Source organism: Lepisosteus platostomus, chromosome 16, assembly GCF_059453375.1.
Source record: "Lepisosteus platostomus isolate fLepPlt1 chromosome 16, fLepPlt1.hap1, whole genome shotgun sequence".
NCBI lineage: Eukaryota > Metazoa > Chordata > Actinopteri > Semionotiformes > Lepisosteidae > Lepisosteus > Lepisosteus platostomus.
The window spans coordinates 645,900-667,194 of record NC_142626.1 but is presented as its reverse complement, the minus strand read 5'-3'; the positions used below and the strand labels follow the sequence as shown (position 1 = coordinate 667,194).

At 58.7% G+C, this 21,295-nt stretch overlaps 3 protein-coding genes across 6 annotated transcripts in view; 2 read left to right on the top strand and 1 right to left on the bottom strand.

Annotated features, from left to right (window-relative positions):
• The window catches only part of LOC148646552 (uncharacterized), an 8,964-nt gene extending 7,590 nt beyond the window's left edge, over positions 1-1,374 (top strand). Inside the window, exon 6 of the mRNA XM_088609371.1 lies at positions 16-1,374. The gene's annotated coding sequence lies outside the window, so the exon portion shown is untranslated. The remainder of the gene's footprint in view (positions 1-15) is intronic.
• Positions 1-21,295, bottom strand: part of macrod1 (mono-ADP ribosylhydrolase 1) — a 48,864-nt gene that overhangs the window by 21,182 nt on the left and 6,387 nt on the right. The gene's annotated exons all lie outside the window — the stretch shown is intronic.
• LOC148646551 (leucine-rich repeat transmembrane protein FLRT1-like) overlaps positions 1-21,295 on the top strand; it is a 26,654-nt gene extending 5,359 nt beyond the window's left edge. The window contains exons 1-4 of one of the 2 annotated variants that reach the window (XM_088608743.1): positions 7,897-9,716; positions 9,830-9,956; positions 10,002-12,648; positions 18,311-21,295. In XM_088608743.1, coding sequence (XP_088464869.1) covers positions 18,485-20,572 — 2,088 coding nt within the window. In that variant the 5' untranslated portion in view covers positions 7,897-9,716; positions 9,830-9,956; positions 10,002-12,648; positions 18,311-18,484 and the 3' untranslated portion in view covers positions 20,573-21,295. Of the gene's footprint in view, positions 1-7,313; positions 7,863-7,896; positions 9,717-9,829; positions 9,957-10,001; positions 12,649-18,310 lie in introns of those variants that run through there. The other variant, XM_088608742.1, reaches the window with a different exon arrangement.

Below are 21,295 nucleotides of genomic sequence, written 5' to 3'. Positions count from 1 at the left end.
GTAATGAGTGTACAGTGTGTGTGTGTACAGTAGCAGGGTGTGTGTAATGAGTGTACAGTGTGTGTGTGTACAGTAGCAGGGTGTGTGTAATGAGTGTACAGTGTGTGTGTGGAATGAGTGTACAGTGTGTGTGTGTACAGTAGCAGGGTGTGTGTAATGAGTGTACAGTGTGTGTGTGTACAGTAGCAGGGTGTGTGTAATGAGTGTACAGTGTGTGTGTGGAATGAGTGTACAGTGTGTGTGTACAGTAGCAGGGTGTGTGTAATGAGTGTACAGTGTGTGTGTGGAATGAGTGTACAGTGTGTGTGTGTACAGTGTGTGTGTGTAATGAGTGTACTGTGTGTGTACAGTGTGTGTGTGTGGAATGAGTGTACAGTGTGTGTGTGTACAGTGTGTGTGTGTAATGAGTGTACAGTGTGTGTGTACAGTGTGTGTGTGGAATGAGTGTACAGTGTGTGTGTGTAATGAGTGTACAGTGTGTGTGTGTACAGTAGCAGGGTGTGTGTAATGAGTGTACAGTGTGTGTGTGTAATGAGTGTACAGTGTGTGTGTGTACAGTAGCAGGGTGTGTGTAATGAGTGTACAGTGTGTGTGTGGAATGAGTGTACAGTAGCAGGGTGTGTGTAATGAGTGTACAGTATCAGCATGTACATTGGCTCTCGGAGGACACCATAACTCAACAGTGACAGGTTTAATAAACGCAGGGATGGCGCTGGGCTCTCCAGTGAGCTGCGGACACAGCGATTAAACTGCCGGTAAAAAATTTAATCAACTAATAATGTACCCTGTGCTGTTAATTAGTGCTCCGTCAAAGAAATGAATATTTAAAAGGGTCTCTCTCTCCATCTCTCTCCCCCGGCTTCGTCTTTCACATGCGTCCCACCCTCCTCTTCCTCCACTCTCTCTCTCTCTCTCTCTCCCTCCTCATCCTCTCCTGTCTCCCTCTCTCTCCTCTCTTTCTACCTTTCTCGTCTCTCTCTCCCTCCTCCTCCTCCTCTCTCTCTCTCTCCTCTCCCTCTGTCCCTGTGAATAGCAGCTGTGTTGAGTCAGAGTTGTCAGTCTGGTCACATCGCTCAGAGTATCTGTGCTGAGTTTGGTGTGTTTAACCTCCTGGAGAGAGTCAGTGTTGACAGTTACTGTTTTCTCGCTAATTACCGCTCCTAATTGATATCGGATTGACAGAGGGACACAAATGTGAACACGCAGACACCACTGTAGTGTCCTGTATAGGCCGGGTCTGTACATACACAGTACTTCATAGATGCTATATACTGCACATTCTACATTGCATCACATACATTATAGACACTTTTCACAGTCTGTTATAGACTCCCCTGTACACAGTCTGTTATAGACTCCCCTGTACACAGTCTGTTATAGACAGTGTACACAGTCTGTTATAGACAGTGTACACAGTCTGTTATAGACTCTCCTGTACACAGTCTGTTATAGACAGTGTATACAGTCTGTTATAGACAGTGTACACAGTCTGTTATAGACTCTCCTGTACACAGTCTGTTATAGACACTGTACACAGTCTGTTATAGACTCCCCTGTACACAGTCTGTTATAGACTCTCCTGTACACAGTCTGTTATAGACTCTCCTGTACACAGTCTGTTATAGACAGTGTATACAGTCTGTTATAGACTCTCCTGTACACAGTCTGTTATAGACACTTTTCACAGTCTGTTATAGATTCTCCTGTACACAGTCTGTTATAGACTCTCCTGTACACAGTCTGTTATAGACTCTCCTGTACACAGTCTGTTATAGACACTGTACACAGTCTGTTATAGATTCTCCTGTACACAGTCTGTTATAGATTCTCCTGTACACAGTCTGTTATAGACAGTGTATACAGTCTGTTATAGACACTTTTCACAGTCTGTTATAGATTCTCCTGTACACAGTCTGTTATAGACAGTGTACACAGTCTGTTATAGACTCCCCTGTACACAGTCTGTTATAGACACTTTTCACAGTCTGTTATAGATTCTCCTGTACACAGTCTGTTATAGACAATGTATACAGTCTGTTATAGACTCCCCTGTACACAGTCTGTTATAGACTCCCCTGTACACAGTCTGTTATAGACAGTGTACACAGTCTGTTATAGACACTTTTCACAGTCTGTTATAGATTCTCCTGTACACAGTCTGTTATAGACAGTGTACACAGTCTGTTATAGATTCTCCTGTACACAGTCTGTTATAGACAGTGTACACAGTCTGTTATAGACTCCCCTGTACACAGTCTGTTATAGACACTTTTCACAGTCTGTTATAGATTCTCCTGTACACAGTCTGTTATAGACAATGTATACAGTCTGTTATAGACTCCCCTGTACACAGTCTGTTATAGACTCCCCTGTACACAGTCTGTTATAGACAGTGTACACAGTCTGTTATAGACAGTGTACACAGTATGTTATAGACTCCCCTGTACAGTCTGTTATAGACAGTGTACACAGTCTGTTATAGACTCTCCTGTACACAGTCTGTTATAGACTCATACTCTCTCTGTCCCTTTCTCTCTCTGCCTCTCCGTGTCTCTCCCAAGCTGTGCGTTTCTCCTGCTCCTCTCTTTCCTGTCTGCACACCCCAGTGCTCACAGTGACAGAGAGAGGCAGGAGAGGTAAATTAAACTGCTATCTTGGGCTGCCACTGGACACTAGTGCACACTGGTGCAGCATGGAGAGGAGAGAGAGGGAGAGACACTGATCACTAAACAGAAGAGAGCAATCAAATACTGGTTACACCTGAGAAACAGAGACTGAATTTGTACCACCTCAAGGCCCTGCTGAGCCCAGAGCTGAGCCCCCTGAGCCAGCTGGGCCTGAGGCTCCCCGACACCAGCCAGCCTGGACAACCAGGACAGCACAGCTACAGCAACGCCAATCAAAGTCACAGTACAGGACACACAACACCAGCTCAGACACTGGGACACCACACAACACACACTGAACAACACTGCCTCACCCACTGGGATACACACACATATAAACACACTGAACAACACTGCCTCACCCACTGGGATACACACACACATAAACACACTGAACAACACTGCCTCACCCACTGGGATACACACACATATAAACACACTGAACAACACTGCCTCACCCACTGGGATACACACACATATAAACACACTGAACAACACTGCCTCACCCACTGGGACACACACACATATAAACACACTGAACAACACTGCCTCACCCACTGGGACACACACACAAACACAGCAAGCTGATTATCTGACCAGGATAAGAAACAGCAAACAGCAACAGACCCTGACAAACTACAGGCTCAGTGACCACAGCCTGGACACAGACACTGGACACAGGCAGACCTGGCTGTCCAGAGAGGACAGGCTCAGTGCCCACAGCCTGGACACAGCCAGAGCTGTCTGCCCAGAGAGGACAGGCTGTGCTCCCACTGCCAGCGGGGAGAAATAGAGACCGAGGTGCACTTCCTACTGCACTGTGACAGATACTCTGGGATTAGAGAAACATTATTCCCAAACTTTACACAGCTAATCCCAGAATTCCAGCACCTGCCCCATCCTACCGGGAGAGGGAGGAGGGAACTTGGTGGAGCTGACAGCACAGCACATGATCTTATGTGTGTAATTATCCAATAATATGTTTGTACTGTAGGTGTTGTGTTGATTGTATCTGCGTTGGCAGCAGTCTCAGTCTCTGGCTGTGCCAGTACATCTTGTTGATTCTGAATCGGAGATCAGAGAGGAGAAGGGGGAAGGAGACGGGGTGTTGGTGCAGGGAGAGGCTGGGAAAGTGTTCGTTTAATAATAGAATGAGCTCATAAACACAGCGCTATAAAACTGCACATCCTCAGCCTTTAGTGCCTGCTGTTGATTTTGAGTCCCAGAACGCTTGTAACCCCTCATCACACCCCCCCAGTCACTGCCTTGCTCACACCCCTCCTCCCCCTCTCTGACTGTGCCAGGCAAACAGTCTGCTGAGCAGGCAGGCAGGCAGGCAGTCAGAGTGCCAGTCACTCAGTGTGCCAGTCAGTGTGTCACTCAGTGTGCCAGGCAGTCAGTGTGCCAGTCAGCCACTCAGTGTGTCACTCAGTGTGCCAGTCAGACAGTGTGCCAGTCAGTGTGTCACTCAGTGTGCCAGTCAGTGTGTCACTCAGTGTGCCAGTCAGACAGTGTGTCACTCAGTGTGTCACTCAGTGTGCCAGTCAGACAGTCAGTGTGTCAGTCAGTGTGCCAGTCAGACAGTCAGTGTGCCAGTCAGTCAGTCAGTGTTTCAGTCACTCTGTGTGCCAGTCAGACAGTCAGTGTGCCAGTCAGTCAGTCAGTGTGCCAGTCAGTCAGTCAGTGTTTCAGTCACTCGGTGTGCCAGTCAGACAGTCAGTGTGCCAGTCAGTCAGTCAGTCTGTCAGTGTTTCAGTCACTCGGTGTGCCAGTCAGACAGTCAGTGTGACAGTCAGTGTGCCAGGCAGTCACTGGGTGTGCCAGGCAGTCAGTCAGTGTTTCAGTCACTCGGTGTGCCAGGCCGTCAGTGTGCCAGGCAGTCAGTCAGTGTTTCAGTCACTCGGTGTGCCAGGCCGTCAGTGTGCCAGTCAGACAGTCAGTCAGCGTGCCCTCAGGCGTCAGTGATTTTCAGACTCTTAGCCTGACAGCAGCTTTAGCCTCCAAATTAGATTCCCATCGTCTCATAAATCTCCTTGGATACGAGGAACCCCCCCGCCCCCCCATGTGCTGCCCTCCTCCTCTTCCTCCTCTCTCTTCCCTCGCTTGCCTCTCCTCCATCTGCCCCCTTATCTCGCCTCCTAAATGAGAAACTGAAAAGGCAGAAATGTGCTCGTACGTGTGCTGTGTGGCTAAGCAGTTCATCAGCGGCCCCGCCGCGCGCGCGCGCCCTCACGCTCACACGCACACGCGCACTCACGCGCCTCACTAGAACCAGAAATGACACGACAGAAAACAGGGCTGGCCATCTGTGTGAGCTGAGACCATTCCCCTCTCTGCTGACAACGCAGGGACACACACACAGGGACAAGCACGCTTACACACACACACAGGGACAGGCACGCTTACACACACACACAGGGAAACACACACACACAAGGACAGGCACGCTTGCACACACACACAAGGACAGGCACGCTTACACACACACACAGGGACAGGCACGCTTACACACACACACAGGGACAGGCACGCTTGCACACACACACAGGGAAACACACACACACAAGGACAGGCACACTTGCACACACACACAGGGAAACACACACACACAAGGACAGGCACGCTTGCACACACACAGGGAAACACACACACACAGGCAAGCTTGCACACACACAGGGACAGGCACGCTTACACACACACACACACACACACACACACAGGCATGCTTACACACGCAAGGACACAGGCACGCTTGCACACACAGGGACACGCACACAGGCAAGCTTGTGCACACTCAGGGACACACACACACACACACACACAGGCATGCTTACACACACACAGGCACACTCACACACACACATAGGGACACACACAGGCACACTCACATACACACATAGGGTCACACACACACAGGCACACTCACACACACACATAGGAACACACACACACAGACACACTCACACACACACACATAGGAACACACACACACAGACACACTCACACACACACATAGGGACACACACACACAGGCACATAGGGACACTCCCACACACACACATAGGGACACTCCCACACACACACAGGAACACACACGCAGGCACACTCCCACACACACATAGGGACACACACACATGCTGGTCTCGCCCCTCCCAGCTCTCTCTCTGTTTCTCCTGCCCCTGACTCCCCCTGTCCACCCCACGGGTCTGGAGTACTGGACAACGCTCAGGGTCTGGAATACTGGGTGGCGTTCAGGGCCCGGATCATCTCAGGAGCAAGTACACTGCGGCTCTTCGCACGAGGGCGGGGCTCCTGTCTGTGGCGTGTGCGTGCCGCACGAGGGCGGGGCTCCTGTCTGTGGCGTGTGCGTGCCGCAGGAGGGCGGGGCTCCTGTCTGTGGCGTGTGCGTGCCGCACGAGGGCGGGGCTCCTGTCTGTGGCGTGTGCGTGCCGCACGAGGGGGGGGGCTGCTGTCTGTGGCGTGTGCGTGCCGCACGAGGGGGGGGGCTGCTGTCTGTGGCGTGTGCGTGCCGCACGAGGGCGGGGCTCCTGTCTGTGGCGTGTGCGTGCCGTACGTGCTGTCTGTCATGCCCCCTCGCCCTCTCACAAACTTCCTCACACAATCTCTCTCTCTCCTCCTGCAGGCCTGACTCATGCTGTCTGTGTACCTGTCTCTCTCTCCTCCTGCAGGCCTGACTCATGCTGTCTGTGTACCTGTCTCTCTCTCCTCCTGCAGGCCTGACTCATGCTGTCTGTGTACCTGTCTCTCTCTCCTCCTGCAGGCCTGACTCATGCTGTCTGTGTACCTGTCTCTCTCTCCTCCTACAGGCCTGACTCATGCTGTCTGTGTACCTGTCTCTCTCTCCTCCTGCAGGCCTGACTCATGCTGTCTGTGTACCTGTCTCTCTCTCCTCCTGCAGGCCTGACTCATGCTGTCTGTGTACCTGTCTCTCTCTCCTCCTACAGGCCTGACTCATGCTGTCTGTGTACCTGTCTCTCTCTCCTCCTGCAGGCCTGACTCATGCTGTGTACCTGTCTCTCTCCTCCTGCAGGCCTGACTCATGCTGTCTGTGTACCTGTCTCTCTCTCCTCCTACAGGCCTGACTCATGCTGTCTGTGTACCTGTCTCTCTCTCCTCCTGCAGGCCTGACTCATGCTGTCTGTGTACCTGTCTCTCTCTCCTCCTACAGGCCTGACTCATGCTGTCTGTGTACCTGTCTCTCTCTCCTCCTGCAGGCCTGACTCATGCTGTCTGTGTACCTGTCTCTCTCCTCCTGCAGGCCTGACTCATGCTGTCTGTGTACCTGTCTCTCTCTCCTCCTGCAGGCCTGACTCATGCTGTCTGTGTACCTGTCTCTCTCTCCTCCTGCAGGCCTGACTCATGCTGTCTGTGTACCTGTCTCTCTCTCCTCCTACAGGCCTGACTCATGCTGTCTGTGTACCTGTCTCTTTCTCCTCCTACAGGCCTGACTCATGCTGTCTGTGTACCTGTCTCTCTCTCCTCCTGCAGGCCTGAATCATGCTGTCTGTGTACCTGTCTCTCTCCTCCTGCAGGCCTGACTCATGCTGTCTGTGTACCTGTCTCTCTCCTCCTGCAGGCCTGACTCATGCTGTCTGTGTACCTGTCTCTCTCTCTCCTCTTTCTCAGAGAATTCCCCTGGGAAAGCAGATTCCTCCCTCCCTGGACACCAGGACTGCCTGATTCACACAGCCAGGATAACATTTCCCCAGGGAAAATGGACGCTGGGACTGGGAGTTACGCGGAGTAGGACCTGGAATAGCACGGAAGGCCAACGCACAGACGCTCAGTGCTGGAAGAGGGAAGTAAGCGCTCCGAACTGCACCTGGGAATATTTCAGCGTGGGACCGGGATTTGCACAGCAGAAACACAGGCTCTAGGACGGGGGTTTGGGAGGAGGAGACCGGACAGCGTCCGGCGGGCGGACACACCACTGCAGACCCCCGGGCCAGCAGGTCCTAGTCTCCCGAGGGTCCCAGCAGGCCGATGAAGGCGCGGACTGTCTCCGAACGCCCCCCGGGACGTGCCTGGGCACGCTCCCCAGCCCGGTCACACTAACCAGCATGCCTGTTCCAGAGGCTCGGGGCGGAACGGACCGGTGCCGGGCCTGACACTCGCCGGCGCGGACCCCAGATTTCATCGCGCGCTCGCGGTCAGGCCAGCAGGATCGACACCAAGGTAAGGTCACGCACTGTAGGGCGACCTCTGAGCTCCACCCCGACTGGGCTGCCCCCCCGGCTCGGAGCCTGTTTCCCCGTGGGACGCTTTTGGCTGAGGCGCTGCGGTGCAACGCTGAAACCGTTCCCCCGCGTCACTTCCTGCTGATCGAGCAGCTTGTGAGTTGGAGGAGGAGTTGGCACCTGGGCTCTGTCTTCGTTTTCTGCCCCGCGCCCCTCTTGGTGGGGGAGGGTATTAAAACAGCCTTGCTAACGAGCCACACCGCTTAACGAGCTACCTAATTGGCGACACCTGGTGGTGTGTGGGCTGGGCTCGGACACATCAGAGCTGAGTCACGCAGCGACTTCTCTCTGTCTCTCCTCTGCAGACAGCAGGACAGCAGGCGGCCGCTGGCGTGACTGCTGATGAGCTCACGAGCCGGGTGGGAGGAGAGAGGGAGGGGGGGAGTGGGAACACAGAGGGGGACAAGGAGATCGGACGAAGGGAGAAGGAGCTTTTCCTGCGTCTCCTCATGCTCACTCACATTAACAACAACCAGCTTCAAGACAGGACAGGCTCACTGACCACAGCCTGGCCACACACACTGGACACAGGCAGACCTGGCTGCCCAGAGAGGACAGGCTCACTGACCACAGCCTGGCCACACACACTGGACACAGGCAGACCTGGCTGTCCAGAGAGGACAGGCTCACTGACCACAGCCTGGCCACACACACTGGACACAGGCAGACCTGGCTGTCCAGAGAGGACAGGCTCAGTGACCACACCCTGGCCACAGGCAGACCTGGCTGTCCAGAGAGGACAGGCTCAGTGACCACAGCCTGGGGTGGACACAGAGACAGAGTGGACAGATCAGACAGCCCCGTCAGCACAGGGCTGAGACAGAGGGTGCAGGAGGGTGTCCTGACTGCTCTGTCCTGTGAGCCTCCGGCCAGCTCTGGTGTTGACCAGCCATGTGCTCAGACTGTCCCCTGGCTGTGCAGAGCTCCTGCAGTCGCTTGCTCTCGTTAGTTCAGGTGTGAGGGGGCACTGGGGTCCTGTATGGGCTCGGGCAGCACTGCAGACGCCTGGCGCTCCGAGAGAGAGACTCCGAGCTGCAGACGGACGTGGAGAGGGGGATCGGGAGAGCCGGAGGGATAGAGACGCTGCACGAGGGGGGAGGGGGGAGGAAGAGGACGAGAGGGAGAGCAGACCGCAGTGTGCCGAGATCAGCAGGGACGGAAGATCCGCTGCTCCTGGATCTCTGGGGATTCCCCACTGGAGGGGCAGATCTGGTGCTGCAGGAGTGTCATCTGTCAGGCAGACTGACACAGCTCTCAGCCTGAACCCCAGAGCTACACCTCCCCGAGCACAGCTGCAGGAATCAGACAGCACAGACCGCTGACCCCCAGCGAGAGAGAGAGACAGGATCACTGTGTGTGTGTGAGAGAGAGACAGGATCACTGTGTGTGTGTGAGAGAGAGACAGGATCAGTGTGTGTGAGAGAGAGAGAGACGGGATCACTGTGTGTGTGAGAGAGAGAGACAGGATCACTGTGTGTGAGAGAGAGAGAGACAGGATCACTGTGTGAGAGAGAGAGACGGGATCACTGTGTGAGAGAGAGAGACGGGATCACTGTGTGTGAGAGAGAGAGACAGGATCACTGTGTGTATGAGAGAGAGAGAGAGACAGGATCACTGTGTGTGTGAGAGAGAGAGAGAGACAGGATCACTGTGTGAGAGAGAGAGACGGGATCACTGTGTGAGAGAGAGAGAGACAGGACCATTGTGTGTGAGAGAGAGAGGTGCAGTGTGCTGAGGGACAGAGAGGATCACTGTGAGAGAGAGAGACAGGATGATTGTGTGAGAGAGAGAGGTGCAGTGTGCTGAGGGACAGAGAGGATGACTGTGTGAGAGAGAGAGACAGGATCACTGTGTGTATGAGAGAGAGAGACAGGATCACTGTGTGTGTGTGTGAGAGAGAGAGAGACAGGATCACTGTGTGAGAGAGAGAGACGGGATCAGTGTGTGAGAGAGAGAGAGGTGCAGTGTGCTGAGGGACAGAGAGGATCACTGTGTGAGAGAGAGAGACAGGATGATTGTGTGAGAGAGAGAGGTGCAGTGTGCTGAGGGACAGAGAGGATCACTGTGTGAGAGAGAGACAGGATGACTGTGTGAGAGAGAGACAGGATGACTGTGTGAGAGAGAGAGACAGGATGACTGTGACAGAAGACACTGCGGTGTGCGAGAGCAGGCAGAGGGTTAACACAGCGAGCTGGAGGAAACGGGGTCAGACACGCGAATAATCAGCTTCCTTCCAAATCCACCCCCCCAAAAATACTTCACAGGGATGATATCCGGCCCCGATTTCACTCCGCAATCCCCTGATCCGGGAGGCGACATTCCAGAAACCGGGATTCGCCGCGCCGGGCAGAGGGGGGCCGATGAGCTGCGGCCCCCCGGACGGAGCCACGCGTGGAAAAGCCACTCTCGTGGAAAAGCCCAGCCGGGAGCCAATCGGTAAGGGCTGTCCTCCCCCGGCCCAGCGGCGGGGCCGGCTGGGACAGACTGGGAGGAATGGTTTGACTAAGACGTGATCGGGAGACACCGGCAGAGACGTGTTACCCTGCCGCCTTAAAGCCCTTCGCCATCACTTCGTCTGGACCCGGGTCTCATTTATTTATGGTCGAAACGCTCCCGCTCCGTAAATGAACGAACGCGTTTCGAGGCGGGTCTTCGGAACAGCGCCCCGCCGGCTCTCGCCTCACCCGGCTCGGTGGGGTCTGAAGTCGTCAGCGCCTTAAAGCTTAATTCGGGTCAATCCGTCACAGATTGTGACAACCATCTGCCCCGCCGGAGATAAAGATAAAAAATCAATCCATCAGAAACCGGAACACAACTACACAACAACACAACAGGCTTCGGCGACGCTGCCCTCGCAGACCCGAACCTCGCAGGGACTTGTTTTTTCCCGTTTCTTTTTTTTCTTTACTTTTTAGAGTTTCTTCCGTTTAAAGTTCGTCCCTAAAACAGTTTTTAAGACGACGACGATGTCGACAAACGGGCCTCTCTCCCCCCCCCCAGCCGAACGGGGGGTTATTGTAAGCGTTAGGAGCAGGTTTTCCGCAGGAAACACCCAACTGTAGAAATATATCAATAATATTTGTAATATAATCTAACATTTTGAACGCCCGTGCCCTACAAGTTTAGAGTCTGGCCTGGTACAGTAACTACCTCTGGTGTATATACATGTAACACACACACACACACACACACACACACACACACACACACACACACACACCGCCAGGTCCAGTTGACTAATCTGGGCGTTTAATTAAGACTTGAGCCGGTTGGCTCCTCTCTCCACAGGCCACGTCGCCCTGCTCGTCCCCTTTACCCCGGTAGAACTGACAAGTCGGGTATTAAGATTTCCCATTTTGATTAACTGGACAGCGATGAGTTATCTTGTCCCGCAGCTAGATCAGAAACTAACGGCCATAGCGCACAGGATTATAAGATTAGGATCAGGACCGCTGTTGTCAAAACTCCACAGTTTGATCGGTGATATAATAATAATAATAATTGCTTACACTTATATAGCGCTTTTCTGGACACTCCACTCAAAGCGCTTTACAGGTAATGGGGATCCCCTCCAACACCCCCAATGTGCAGCCCCACCTGGATGATGCAATGGCAGCCATAGTGCGCCAGAACGCTCACCACACATCAGCTCTCAGTGGGGAGGAGAGCAGAGTAATGAAGCCAATTCATAGATGGGGATTATTAGGAGGCCATGATTGGTAAGGGCCGATGGGAAATTTGGCCAGGATGAACTGGGAAGGTTTCTGGAGTGAGGTGAGAAGGGACAGTGTCCCTTTCCCACAAGGAGAAGCAGCATTGCTCCCTGTCCTGTCAAACTGACAGAATATCGTACATGATACCTTCGCTGAGGAAACTCGATACCACGTGCACGCTTTGCTAAACAAAATAACAGCTGCAAATCGAGCTCATTCCTCCTGACCATCTATTTCACATCGGATAATGGCCCCCGACCGGCAGCTCCACAGATCCCTCAAAAACCCGAAGAGTCTTGTTCACAGCCGGGCGACCCCACTGAGCCCCAGACCTGCTCCACCGCCTGGGGTCCGCCGCTGAAACGTCCTGTCTGCTGCTCGTTAATTAATGAGGCTGACCGGCTCATGAGCAGACCAGTGGACCCCAGGACAGGACCGTACTGGACTGGATTACTGGTGCCCGACTCAGCAACACCAGTCTCAGAACCTCTGGATTCACAGGACCTCTGTATAGATGTACAACTGCTAAACTGTCATCCGATCCGCTTCCGAGGACACAGGGGCTGAGCCTCAACGCCATTCCAAAACCCAGCGTCCCCATCGCTCCCAACTCCCAGAAGAGCCAGGAGACCGGAGAGTGGGACACCAGCATCGGCCGGGCGGATGTTATTGATCGATCCATTTCCTAATGAATCTGTCCTCCGCGGGACTCCGGCCGGCGGAGGAGGTCAGCACCTAGACTCGTTAAGGACACGTCCGGATCGATGACGGATGCCGTTAAAACCGGACAGGAAGCGAGCCGAAAGCTGTTAGTATTCGGAAACCTACATGAGGTGACATAAGCTGGGATTTATCTCAGTTTGTAAAAAAAAAAGAACAGGCCTAGATAGGCTTCAGATGAGGGCTTGCTAATTACGTTTCTAAATTCGTTAGAGACAGGAATATCTCCACGCGTGCTGCCGCCCTGAGGCACTGATGAATTGTGTGTTATACAAGGCCGACTGCTGTCAGGTGAGCGCTGGTTCGCTGGTTCTGTGGTTCTGTATCAGCTTGCTATCTGGGCCTGTTGGGTGACAGAGGCGTGACAGACCCTCGCTGTCACCTGTCTCTCCACCTCCTCTCTCTGACTCCCGATCTCTGACCCTCCGACTGTTCCCCCTCTCCCAGACTCCTGCTCTCTCGCCCTCCGACTGTTCCCCCTCTCCCAGACTCCTGCTCTCTCGCCCTCCGACTGTTCCCCCTCTCCCAGACTCCTGCTCTCTCGCTCTCCGACTGTTCCCCCTCTCCCCGACTCCTGCTCTCTCCCCCTCCGACTGTTCCCCCTCTCCCAGACTCCTGCTCTCTGGCCCTCCGACTGTTCCCCCTCTCCCCGACTCCTGCTCTCTCCCCCTCCGACTGTTCCCCCTCTCCCAGACTCCTGCTCTCTGGCCCTCCGACTGTTCCTCCTCTCCCAGACTCCTGCTCTCTCCCCCTCCGACTGTTCCCCCTCTCCCAGACTCCTGCTCTCTGGCCCTCCGACTGTTCCCCCTCTCCCCGACTCCTGCTCTCTGGCCCTCCGACTGTTCCCCCTCTCCCAGACTCCTGCTCTCTCCCCCTCCGACTGTTCCCCCTCTCCCCGACTCCTGCTCTCTCCCCCTCCGACTGTTCCCCCTCTCCCCGACTCCTGCTCTCTCCCCCTCCGACTGTTCCCCCTCTCCCAGACTCCTGCTCTCTCCCCCTCCGACTGTTCCCCCTCTCCCAGACTCCTGCTCTCTCCCCCTCCGACTGTTCCCCCTCTCCCAGACTCCTGCTCTCTCGCCCTCCGACTGTTCCCCCTCTCCCCGACTCCTGCTCTCTCCCCCTCCGACTGTTCCCCCTCTCCCAGACTCCTGCTCTCTCCCCCTCCGACTGTTCCCCCTCTCCCCGACTCCTGCTCTCTGGCCCTCCGACTGTTCCCCCTCTCCCAGACTCCTGCTCTCTCGCCCTCCGACTGTTCCCCCTCTCCCCGACTCCTGCTCTCTCCCCCTCCGACTGTTCCCCCTCTCCCAGACTCCTGCTCTCTCCCCCTCCGACTGTTCCCCCTCTCCCCGACTCCTGCTCTCTGGCCCTCCGACTGTTCCCCCTCTCCCAGACTCCTGCTCTCTCCCCCTCCGACTGTTCCCCCTCTCCCAGACTCCTGCTCTCTCGCCCTCCGACTGTTCCCCCTCTCCCAGACTCCTGCTCTCTCCCCCTCCGACTGTTCCCCCTCTCCCAGACTCCTGCTCTCTCCCCCTCCGACTGTTCCCCCTCTCCCAGACTCCTGCTCTCTCCCCCTCCGACTGTTCCCCCTCTCCCAGACTCCTGCTCTCTCGCCCTCCGACTGTTCCCCCTCTCCCAGACTCCTGCTCTCTCCCCCTCCGACTGTTCCCCCTCTCCCAGACTCCTGCTCTCTCCCCCTCCGACTGTTCCCCCTCTCCCCGACTCCTGCTCTCTCGCCCTCCGACTGTTCCCCCTCTCCCAGACTCCTGCTCTCTCCCCCTCCGACTGTTCCTCCTCTCCCAGACTCCTGCTCTCTCGCCCTCCGACTGTTCCCCCTCTCCCAGACTCCTGCTCTCTGGCCCTCCGACTGTTCCCCCTCTCCCAGACTCCTGCTCTCTCCCCCTCCGACTGTTCCTCCTCTCCCAGACTCCTGCTCTCTCGCCCTCCGACTGTTCCCCCTCTCCCAGACTCCTGCTCTCTGGCCCTCCGACTGTTCCCCCTCTCCCCGACTCCTGCTCTCTGGCCCTCCGACTGTTCCCCCTCTCCCAGACTCCTGCTCTCTCCCCCTCCGACTGTTCCCCCTCTCCCAGACTCCTGCTCTCTCACCCTCCGACTGTTCCCCCTCTCCCCGACTCCTGCTCTCTCCCCCTCCGACTGTTCCCCCTCTCCCCGACTCCTGCTCTCTCCCCCTCCGACTGTTCCCCCTCTCCCCGACTCCTGCTCTCTCCCCCTCCGACTGTTCCCCCTCTCCCCGACTCCTGCTCTCTCCCCCTCCGACTGTTCCCCCTCTCCCAGACTCCTGCTCTCTCCCCCTCCGACTGTTCCCCCTCTCCCAGACTCCTGCTCTCTCCCCCTCCGACTGTTCCCCCTCTCCCAGACTCCTGCTCTCTCGCCCTCCGACTGTTCCCCCTCTCCCCGACTCCTGCTCTCTCCCCCTCCGACTGTTCCCCCTCTCCCAGACTCCTGCTCTCTCCCCCTCCGACTGTTCCCCCTCTCCCCGACTCCTGCTCTCTGGCCCTCCGACTGTTCCCCCTCTCCCAGACTCCTGCTCTCTCGCCCTCCGACTGTTCCCCCTCTCCCCGACTCCTGCTCTCTCCCCCTCCGACTGTTCCCCCTCTCCCAGACTCCTGCTCTCTCCCCCTCCGACTGTTCCCCCTCTCCCAGACTCCTGCTCTCTCCCCCTCCGACTGTTCCCCCTCTCCCAGACTCCTGCTCTCTCCCCCTCCGACTGTTCCCCCTCTCCCAGACTCCTGCTCTCTCCCCCTCCGACTGTTCCCCCTCTCCCAGACTCCTGCTCTCTCACCCTCCGACTGTTCCCCCTCTCCCAGACTCCTGCTCTCTCGCCCTCCGACTGTTCCCCCTCTCCCAGACTCCTGCTCTTCTCCCCCTCCGACTGTTCCTCCTCTCCCAGACTCCTGCTCTCTCGCCCTCCGACTGTTCCCCCTCTCCCAGACTCCTGCTCTCTGGCCCTCCGACTGTTCCCCCTCTCCCCCTCCGACTGTTCCCCCTCTCCCAGACTCCTGCTCTCTGGCCCTCCGACTGTTCCCCCTCTCCCCGACTCCTGCTCTCTCCCCCTCCGACTGTTCCTCCTCTCCCCGACTCCTGCTCTCTCCCCCTCCGACTGTTCCCCCTCTCCCCGACTCCTGCTCTCTCCCCCTCCGACTGTTCCTCCTCTCCCCGACTCCTGCTCTCTCCCCCTCCGACTGTTCCCCCTCTCCCCGACTCCTGCTCTCTCCCCCTCCGACTGTTCCCCCTCTCCCAGACTCCTGCTCTCTCCCCCTCCGACTGTTCCCCCTCTCCCCGACTCCTGCTCTCTCCCCCTCCGACTGTTCCCCCTCTCCCCGACTCCTGCTCTCTCCCCCTCCGACTGTTCCCCCTCTCCCAGACTCCTGCTCTCTCCCCCTCCGACTGTTCCCCCTCTCCCAGACTCCTGCTCTCTCCCCCTCCGACTGTTCCCCCTCTCCCAGACTCCTGCTCTCTCGCCCTCCGACTGTTCCCCCTCTCCCCGACTCCTGCTCTCTCCCCCTCCGACTGTTCCCCCTCTCCCAGACTCCTGCTCTCTCCCCCTCCGACTGTTCCCCCTCTCCCCGACTCCTGCTCTCTGGCCCTCCGACTGTTCCCCCTCTCCCAGACTCCTGCTCTCTCGCCCTCCGACTGTTCCCCCTCTCCCCGACTCCTGCTCTCTCCCCCTCCGACTGTTCCCCCTCTCCCAGACTCCTGCTCTCTCCCCCTCCGACTGTTCCCCCTCTCCCAGACTCCTGCTCTCTCCCCCTCCGACTGTTCCCCCTCTCCCAGACTCCTGCTCTCTCCCCCTCCGACTGTTCCCCCTCTCCCAGACTCCTGCTCTCTCCCCCTCCGACTGTTCCCCCTCTCCCAGACTCCTGCTCTCTCACCCTCCGACTGTTCCCCCTCTCCCAGACTCCTGCTCTCTCGCCCTCCGACTGTTCCCCCTCTCCCAGACTCCTGCTCTTCTCCCCCTCCGACTGTTCCTCCTCTCCCAGACTCCTGCTCTCTCGCCCTCCGACTGTTCCCCCTCTCCCAGACTCCTGCTCTCTGGCCCTCCGACTGTTCCCCCTCTCCCCCTCCGACTGTTCCCCCTCTCCCAGACTCCTGCTCTCTGGCCCTCCGACTGTTCCCCCTCTCCCCGACTCCTGCTCTCTCCCCCTCCGACTGTTCCTCCTCTCCCCGACTCCTGCTCTCTCCCCCTCCGACTGTTCCCCCTCTCCCCGACTCCTGCTCTCTCCCCCTCCGACTGTTCCTCCTCTCCCCGACTCCTGCTCTCTCCCCCTCCGACTGTTCCCCCTCTCCCCGACTCCTGCTCTCTCCCCCTCCGACTGTTCCCCCTCTCCCAGACTCCTGCTCTCTTCCCCTCCGACTGTTCCCCCTCTCCCCCTCCGACTGTTCCTCCTCTCCCCCTCCGACTGTTCCTCCTCTCTGACTGCCAATCTCAGACCCGCTGCTCCTCCTGTCTCTCTCCCCCTCTGTCCCCCTCCCTCTCTCTGCTTGTGTCATGGCGCTGGATGTAAATGATGATCCTGCTGGCCTGCAGCTCCAGTATTGGCGTTTCCAGCTGGGTTCGTTAGTTTTGCATGGAAGGCGTCTGCAAGTGGAGCTGCTTTCCATACACAGCTGCAGGAGAGCGTGCAGGGACCGGACCTGCGCCGTTAACCCTCCACTGTCCACGGCCTTTCTGCTCTGGAACAGGCTGGCCCAGCTCAGGCCCGGACCTGCGCCGTTAACCCCGAGTGTGTGTGTGCAGGTATTTCTGGAAGCCGGATTACCAGTGTAAGAGTGTGGTGTGTGTGTGTTTCAGCGATTACTGCGTGACTGCCCTGTGGGGGTTGAGTACTGAGGTTTCTCTGTGTGTGATCTTACTTCATGTGACTGTGTGTGAGACTGCTGGGTGTGTTTGAGCGATGTTGTGTGTGCTTGAGAGATTGTTGTATTTGTGAGACTGTTGTGTGTGTGTGACATTGCTGTGTGTGAGAGATTGTTGTGTGTTTGAGAGACCGCGATGTGTGTGTGACATTGCTGTGTGTGAGAGATTGTTGTGCGAGTGTGTGGTCTTATCTCTAACACCTGCTTAATCCCGACGATCACATTTCCATATGCTCTCTAATCCTCTCTCGTCTCCCCCTCCCTCCCTCTCCCCCTTTCCGCTTGGAAGGAGAGACCCGAATAATCCTCCTGCCTGACAGACTCATCGCTGAGCCCTTCAATCACACACACACACTCTCTGCCTCATCCAAACCCTCAGGCCTTATCTGCTTACAGACTCAGTTCTTAAAACAGGGTGGAATCACCATCACAGTTCACAGGCGACTTTTCAAGCCTCTCAGAGGAGGGGCGAGGGGGTGCTGTCTGCGCCCCCAGCTCAGAACCCACGCTGGGACGTCTGGCGGCCGTGCGAACATCGCTCAGTAATGTCTGACAGACCCGGCTAATGCACCGCCTCTCCGATTCCCCCGCCAGCCGGCCTGCCTGGTGTTTCTGTACAGCACACGTGTTGACGTGTTGACCCCGAAACCAGAGCGACAGCGACCTGCACAGAGCGATCGAGCACAGTGGCGCCCCTCGGCGCTGGCTGTGCGCCCCAGAGTGTACCTCTGTGCACCCTGGGTCCCCAGGAAGACCGACCCGTTCACGAGGAGAAACTCTGAAACCTCGCGGCACGACTTCTCTGGGCAGCTGGTACTGTTTGTGTCTGGGCCAGGGCTCTTGGCTCCTTCTCGCCCAGTGCCCGTCTCGGGGCTAATTAACCCCACATACCCTCTCAGTCAGCGCACTGTTAATCTGCTGTGGCGGCCTCTCTTCCTCCCTCCCACCTCGCAGCCACACGGATGTACCAGAGTGGGCAGTGAGTGGCCCCTCTCCCTCTCTGGCTCTGCGCTGTGCAAGCTGTGTATAAGGTCATCTGTGTGTCTAAACCCCCCCCTCTCTCTCTCTTCCTCTGCAGAGGGTGTGAGGAAAGGGGGCGTGTCACAGCAGCCCTCGCATCAGAGCCCTCTGATTGGCCCGGGAGAACACAGCTGCCAGGAAGTGGGAGTGTCCTTCCCTAGGCCCTCCCGTCACCCTATAAGGCAATCGGGGGCGGGGTGAGGCGCGGGGGCGGGGCCGCCTCTGCGTCGCCATGGCTCCCGAGGGCATGGCGGAGCTGCGCGACTGGCTCTTCCTGCTCCTGCTCTGCCTCACGCTGCTGGCCGAGGCCCTGGAGTTCGCCGCGGCCGCCGCCGCCGCCGCGGCCGCCGCCCAGGCCGAGGGCGCCGAGCCCTGCCCCTCGGCCTGCCGCTGCGACGACGGCTTCATCTACTGCAACGACCGCGGCCTGAGCGCCATCCCCGCGGGCATCCCCCGCGACGCCACGGTGCTGTACCTGCAGAACAACCACATCCGCAGCGAGGGCATCCCCCCCGAGCTGGAGGCGCTGGCCGCCGTGCGGGTCATCTACCTGTACGAGAACGAGCTGGACGAGTTCCCCCTGCACCTGCCGCCCTCCCTGCGCGAGCTGCACCTGCAGGACAACAACATCCGCAGCCTCCTGCGCGGCTCGCTGGCCCGGCTGCCCCTGCTGGAGAAGCTGCACCTGGACGACAACTCGGTGTCCACGGTGAGCATCGAGGACGACGCCTTCGCCGACAGCCCGCGGCTGCGGCTGCTCTTCCTCTCGCGCAACCACCTGAGCAGCATCCCCTCGGGGCTGCCGGCCGCGCTGGAGGAGCTGCGGCTGGACGACAACCGCATCTCCACCATCCCCACGCACGCCTTCCGCGGCCTGCCCGGCCTGCGCCGCCTGGTGCTGGACGGCAACCTGCTGGCCAACCAGCGCATCGCCGACGACACCTTCAGCCGGCTGGGCAACCTGACCGAGCTCTCGCTGGTGCGCAACTCGCTGCTGGCGCCGCCGCTCCACCTGCCCAGCGCCCACCTGCAGCGCCTCTACCTGCAGGACAACGCCATCGGCCACGTGCCGCGCGGCGCCCTGGACGGCATGCGCCGGCTGCAGCGGCTCGACCTGTCCAGCAACAACCTGACCACGCTGCCCCGCGGGCTCTTCCGCGACCTGGACGGCCTGGTGCAGCTGCTCCTGCGCGCCAACCCCTGGCACTGCGGCTGCCACCTGCTCTGGCTGCGCGACTGGGTGCGGGCCCGCGGCGCCGCCGTCAGCGTGCGCGGCCTCACGTGCCAGGCGCCCGAGCGGCTGCGCGGCGTGGCGCTCAGGGACGTCGCCGCGGAGATGGACGAGTGCGGCGAGGCCGGGGGCCGGGGGCAGGCGGGCTCGGCCGCCACCGCCGCCACCACCCCGCCCCCTTCCCAGGGCTCCCTGTTCACCCTCAGGGCCAGGCGCCCCGGCCTGCGCCTGCCGGACGCCGGGCTGGACGGCCCCCCCAGCGCCGGGGCGGCCGGGGGCAAGTCGCTGGTGCTGCGGGTCAAGCCGCTGACCCCCGACACCATCCACGTGAGCTGGCGGGCGGCGGCGCCGGTGGCCTCGTTCCGGCTCAGCTGGCTGCGGCTGGGCCAGAGCCCGGCGGTGGGCTCCATCACCGAGACGCTGGTGCAGGGCGACCGGCGCGAGTACCTCCTCACGCCGCTGGAGCCGCACTCCAGCTACATCATCTGCATGGTGCCGCTGGGCGGGGGCGGCGCGGCCAGGGGGGGCGGCCCGCCCGCGCCGGACGAGACCCCCGTCTGCGCCAAGGCCGAGACGGCCGAGCCCGGCCCGCCCGGCGCCGACCCGGACGGGGAGCCCGGCGGGGGCGGCGGCGGCGGGGGGGACCAGCTGGCCGCGCTGCCCCTGGCGGGCATCATCGGGGGCGCCACGGCGCTGGTGTCCCTGGCGCTCATCTTCGGCATCTTCTGCTGGTACGGGCACCGCGCGGGGTACCTGTTCGCCCGCGAGCAGAGCTACAGCCGCGGCGCCAGCGCCAGCGCCAGCGCCAACGCCGCCGGCCCGCGCAAGCCCGCCGACGACTACGCCGAGGCGGGCACCAAGAAGGACAACTCCATCCTGGAGATCCGCGGGCCCGGCTTCCAGATGACGCCCCTGGGCAGCCGGCAGCCGCTGCGCCCCAAGCCCCTGGGGGAGGACTTCGTCATCCACACCATCTTCCCCTCCAACGGCACCAGCCTGTACAAGAGCACGCACCACACCGTGGGCTACGGCACCAACCGCGGATACCGCGAGGGCGGCATCCCCGACACAGACTACTCCTACACGTGATGCGCGCCGCCCATCAGGGAACCTCCTCACCGCGAGCACTGTGGACCTCCCGCCCGCGGGGGGCGCCGCCCGTCCGGGCCGGAAGACTGAATGTTCTACCGGGTTTTCTTTCGGGCGACATCGTTTTCGGGTTTTTCGTTTCCTAGTCTGTCCTCCGCTTCCGGGCGGGACCGTGCCCTCTGACCCCCAGCACGCTCGGCGCAGGAGGCGGTGGGAGTGGGGGTGTCACAGAGACAGGGGCAGAGCTGGGGGGGTACCGCGGACACAGCGGTGCAGGGGGCGGTGTTCAGTGAGCAGGGCGCAGCGCTGTGTTCAGGGCCCGGTCTCTGGGAGGTATCCCTGCCCCCACCACCGCGCTCCTCAGCACTCTTCGTCACTCCTCATCGGCGCAGCGGGGGTGACCAGCAGCCCCAGGGGATCAGGGTTCGAGACGAGGCACTGCCCAGCTGGAGGAGGGTCCCGGATACACAGCACCAACACCCCGGAGCACCTGGGTGTGACCTCCTCCCTCTCTCTCCCTCTCTCCCCTTCTCTCCCTCTCCCCCTCCCTCTCCCCCCCTCTCTCTCTCTCCCTCTCCCTCTCCCTCTCTCCCCCTCTCACTCTCTCCCTCTCTCCCTCTCCGGCGGCGAGGAAAGACAACAGACTCTTTGTCTGCAGGTTTTGTTTGCTTTTGCTCATTTGGTCTGCTCTGTTTTTCTACACAATTAAAAAGAGTGTTCTGA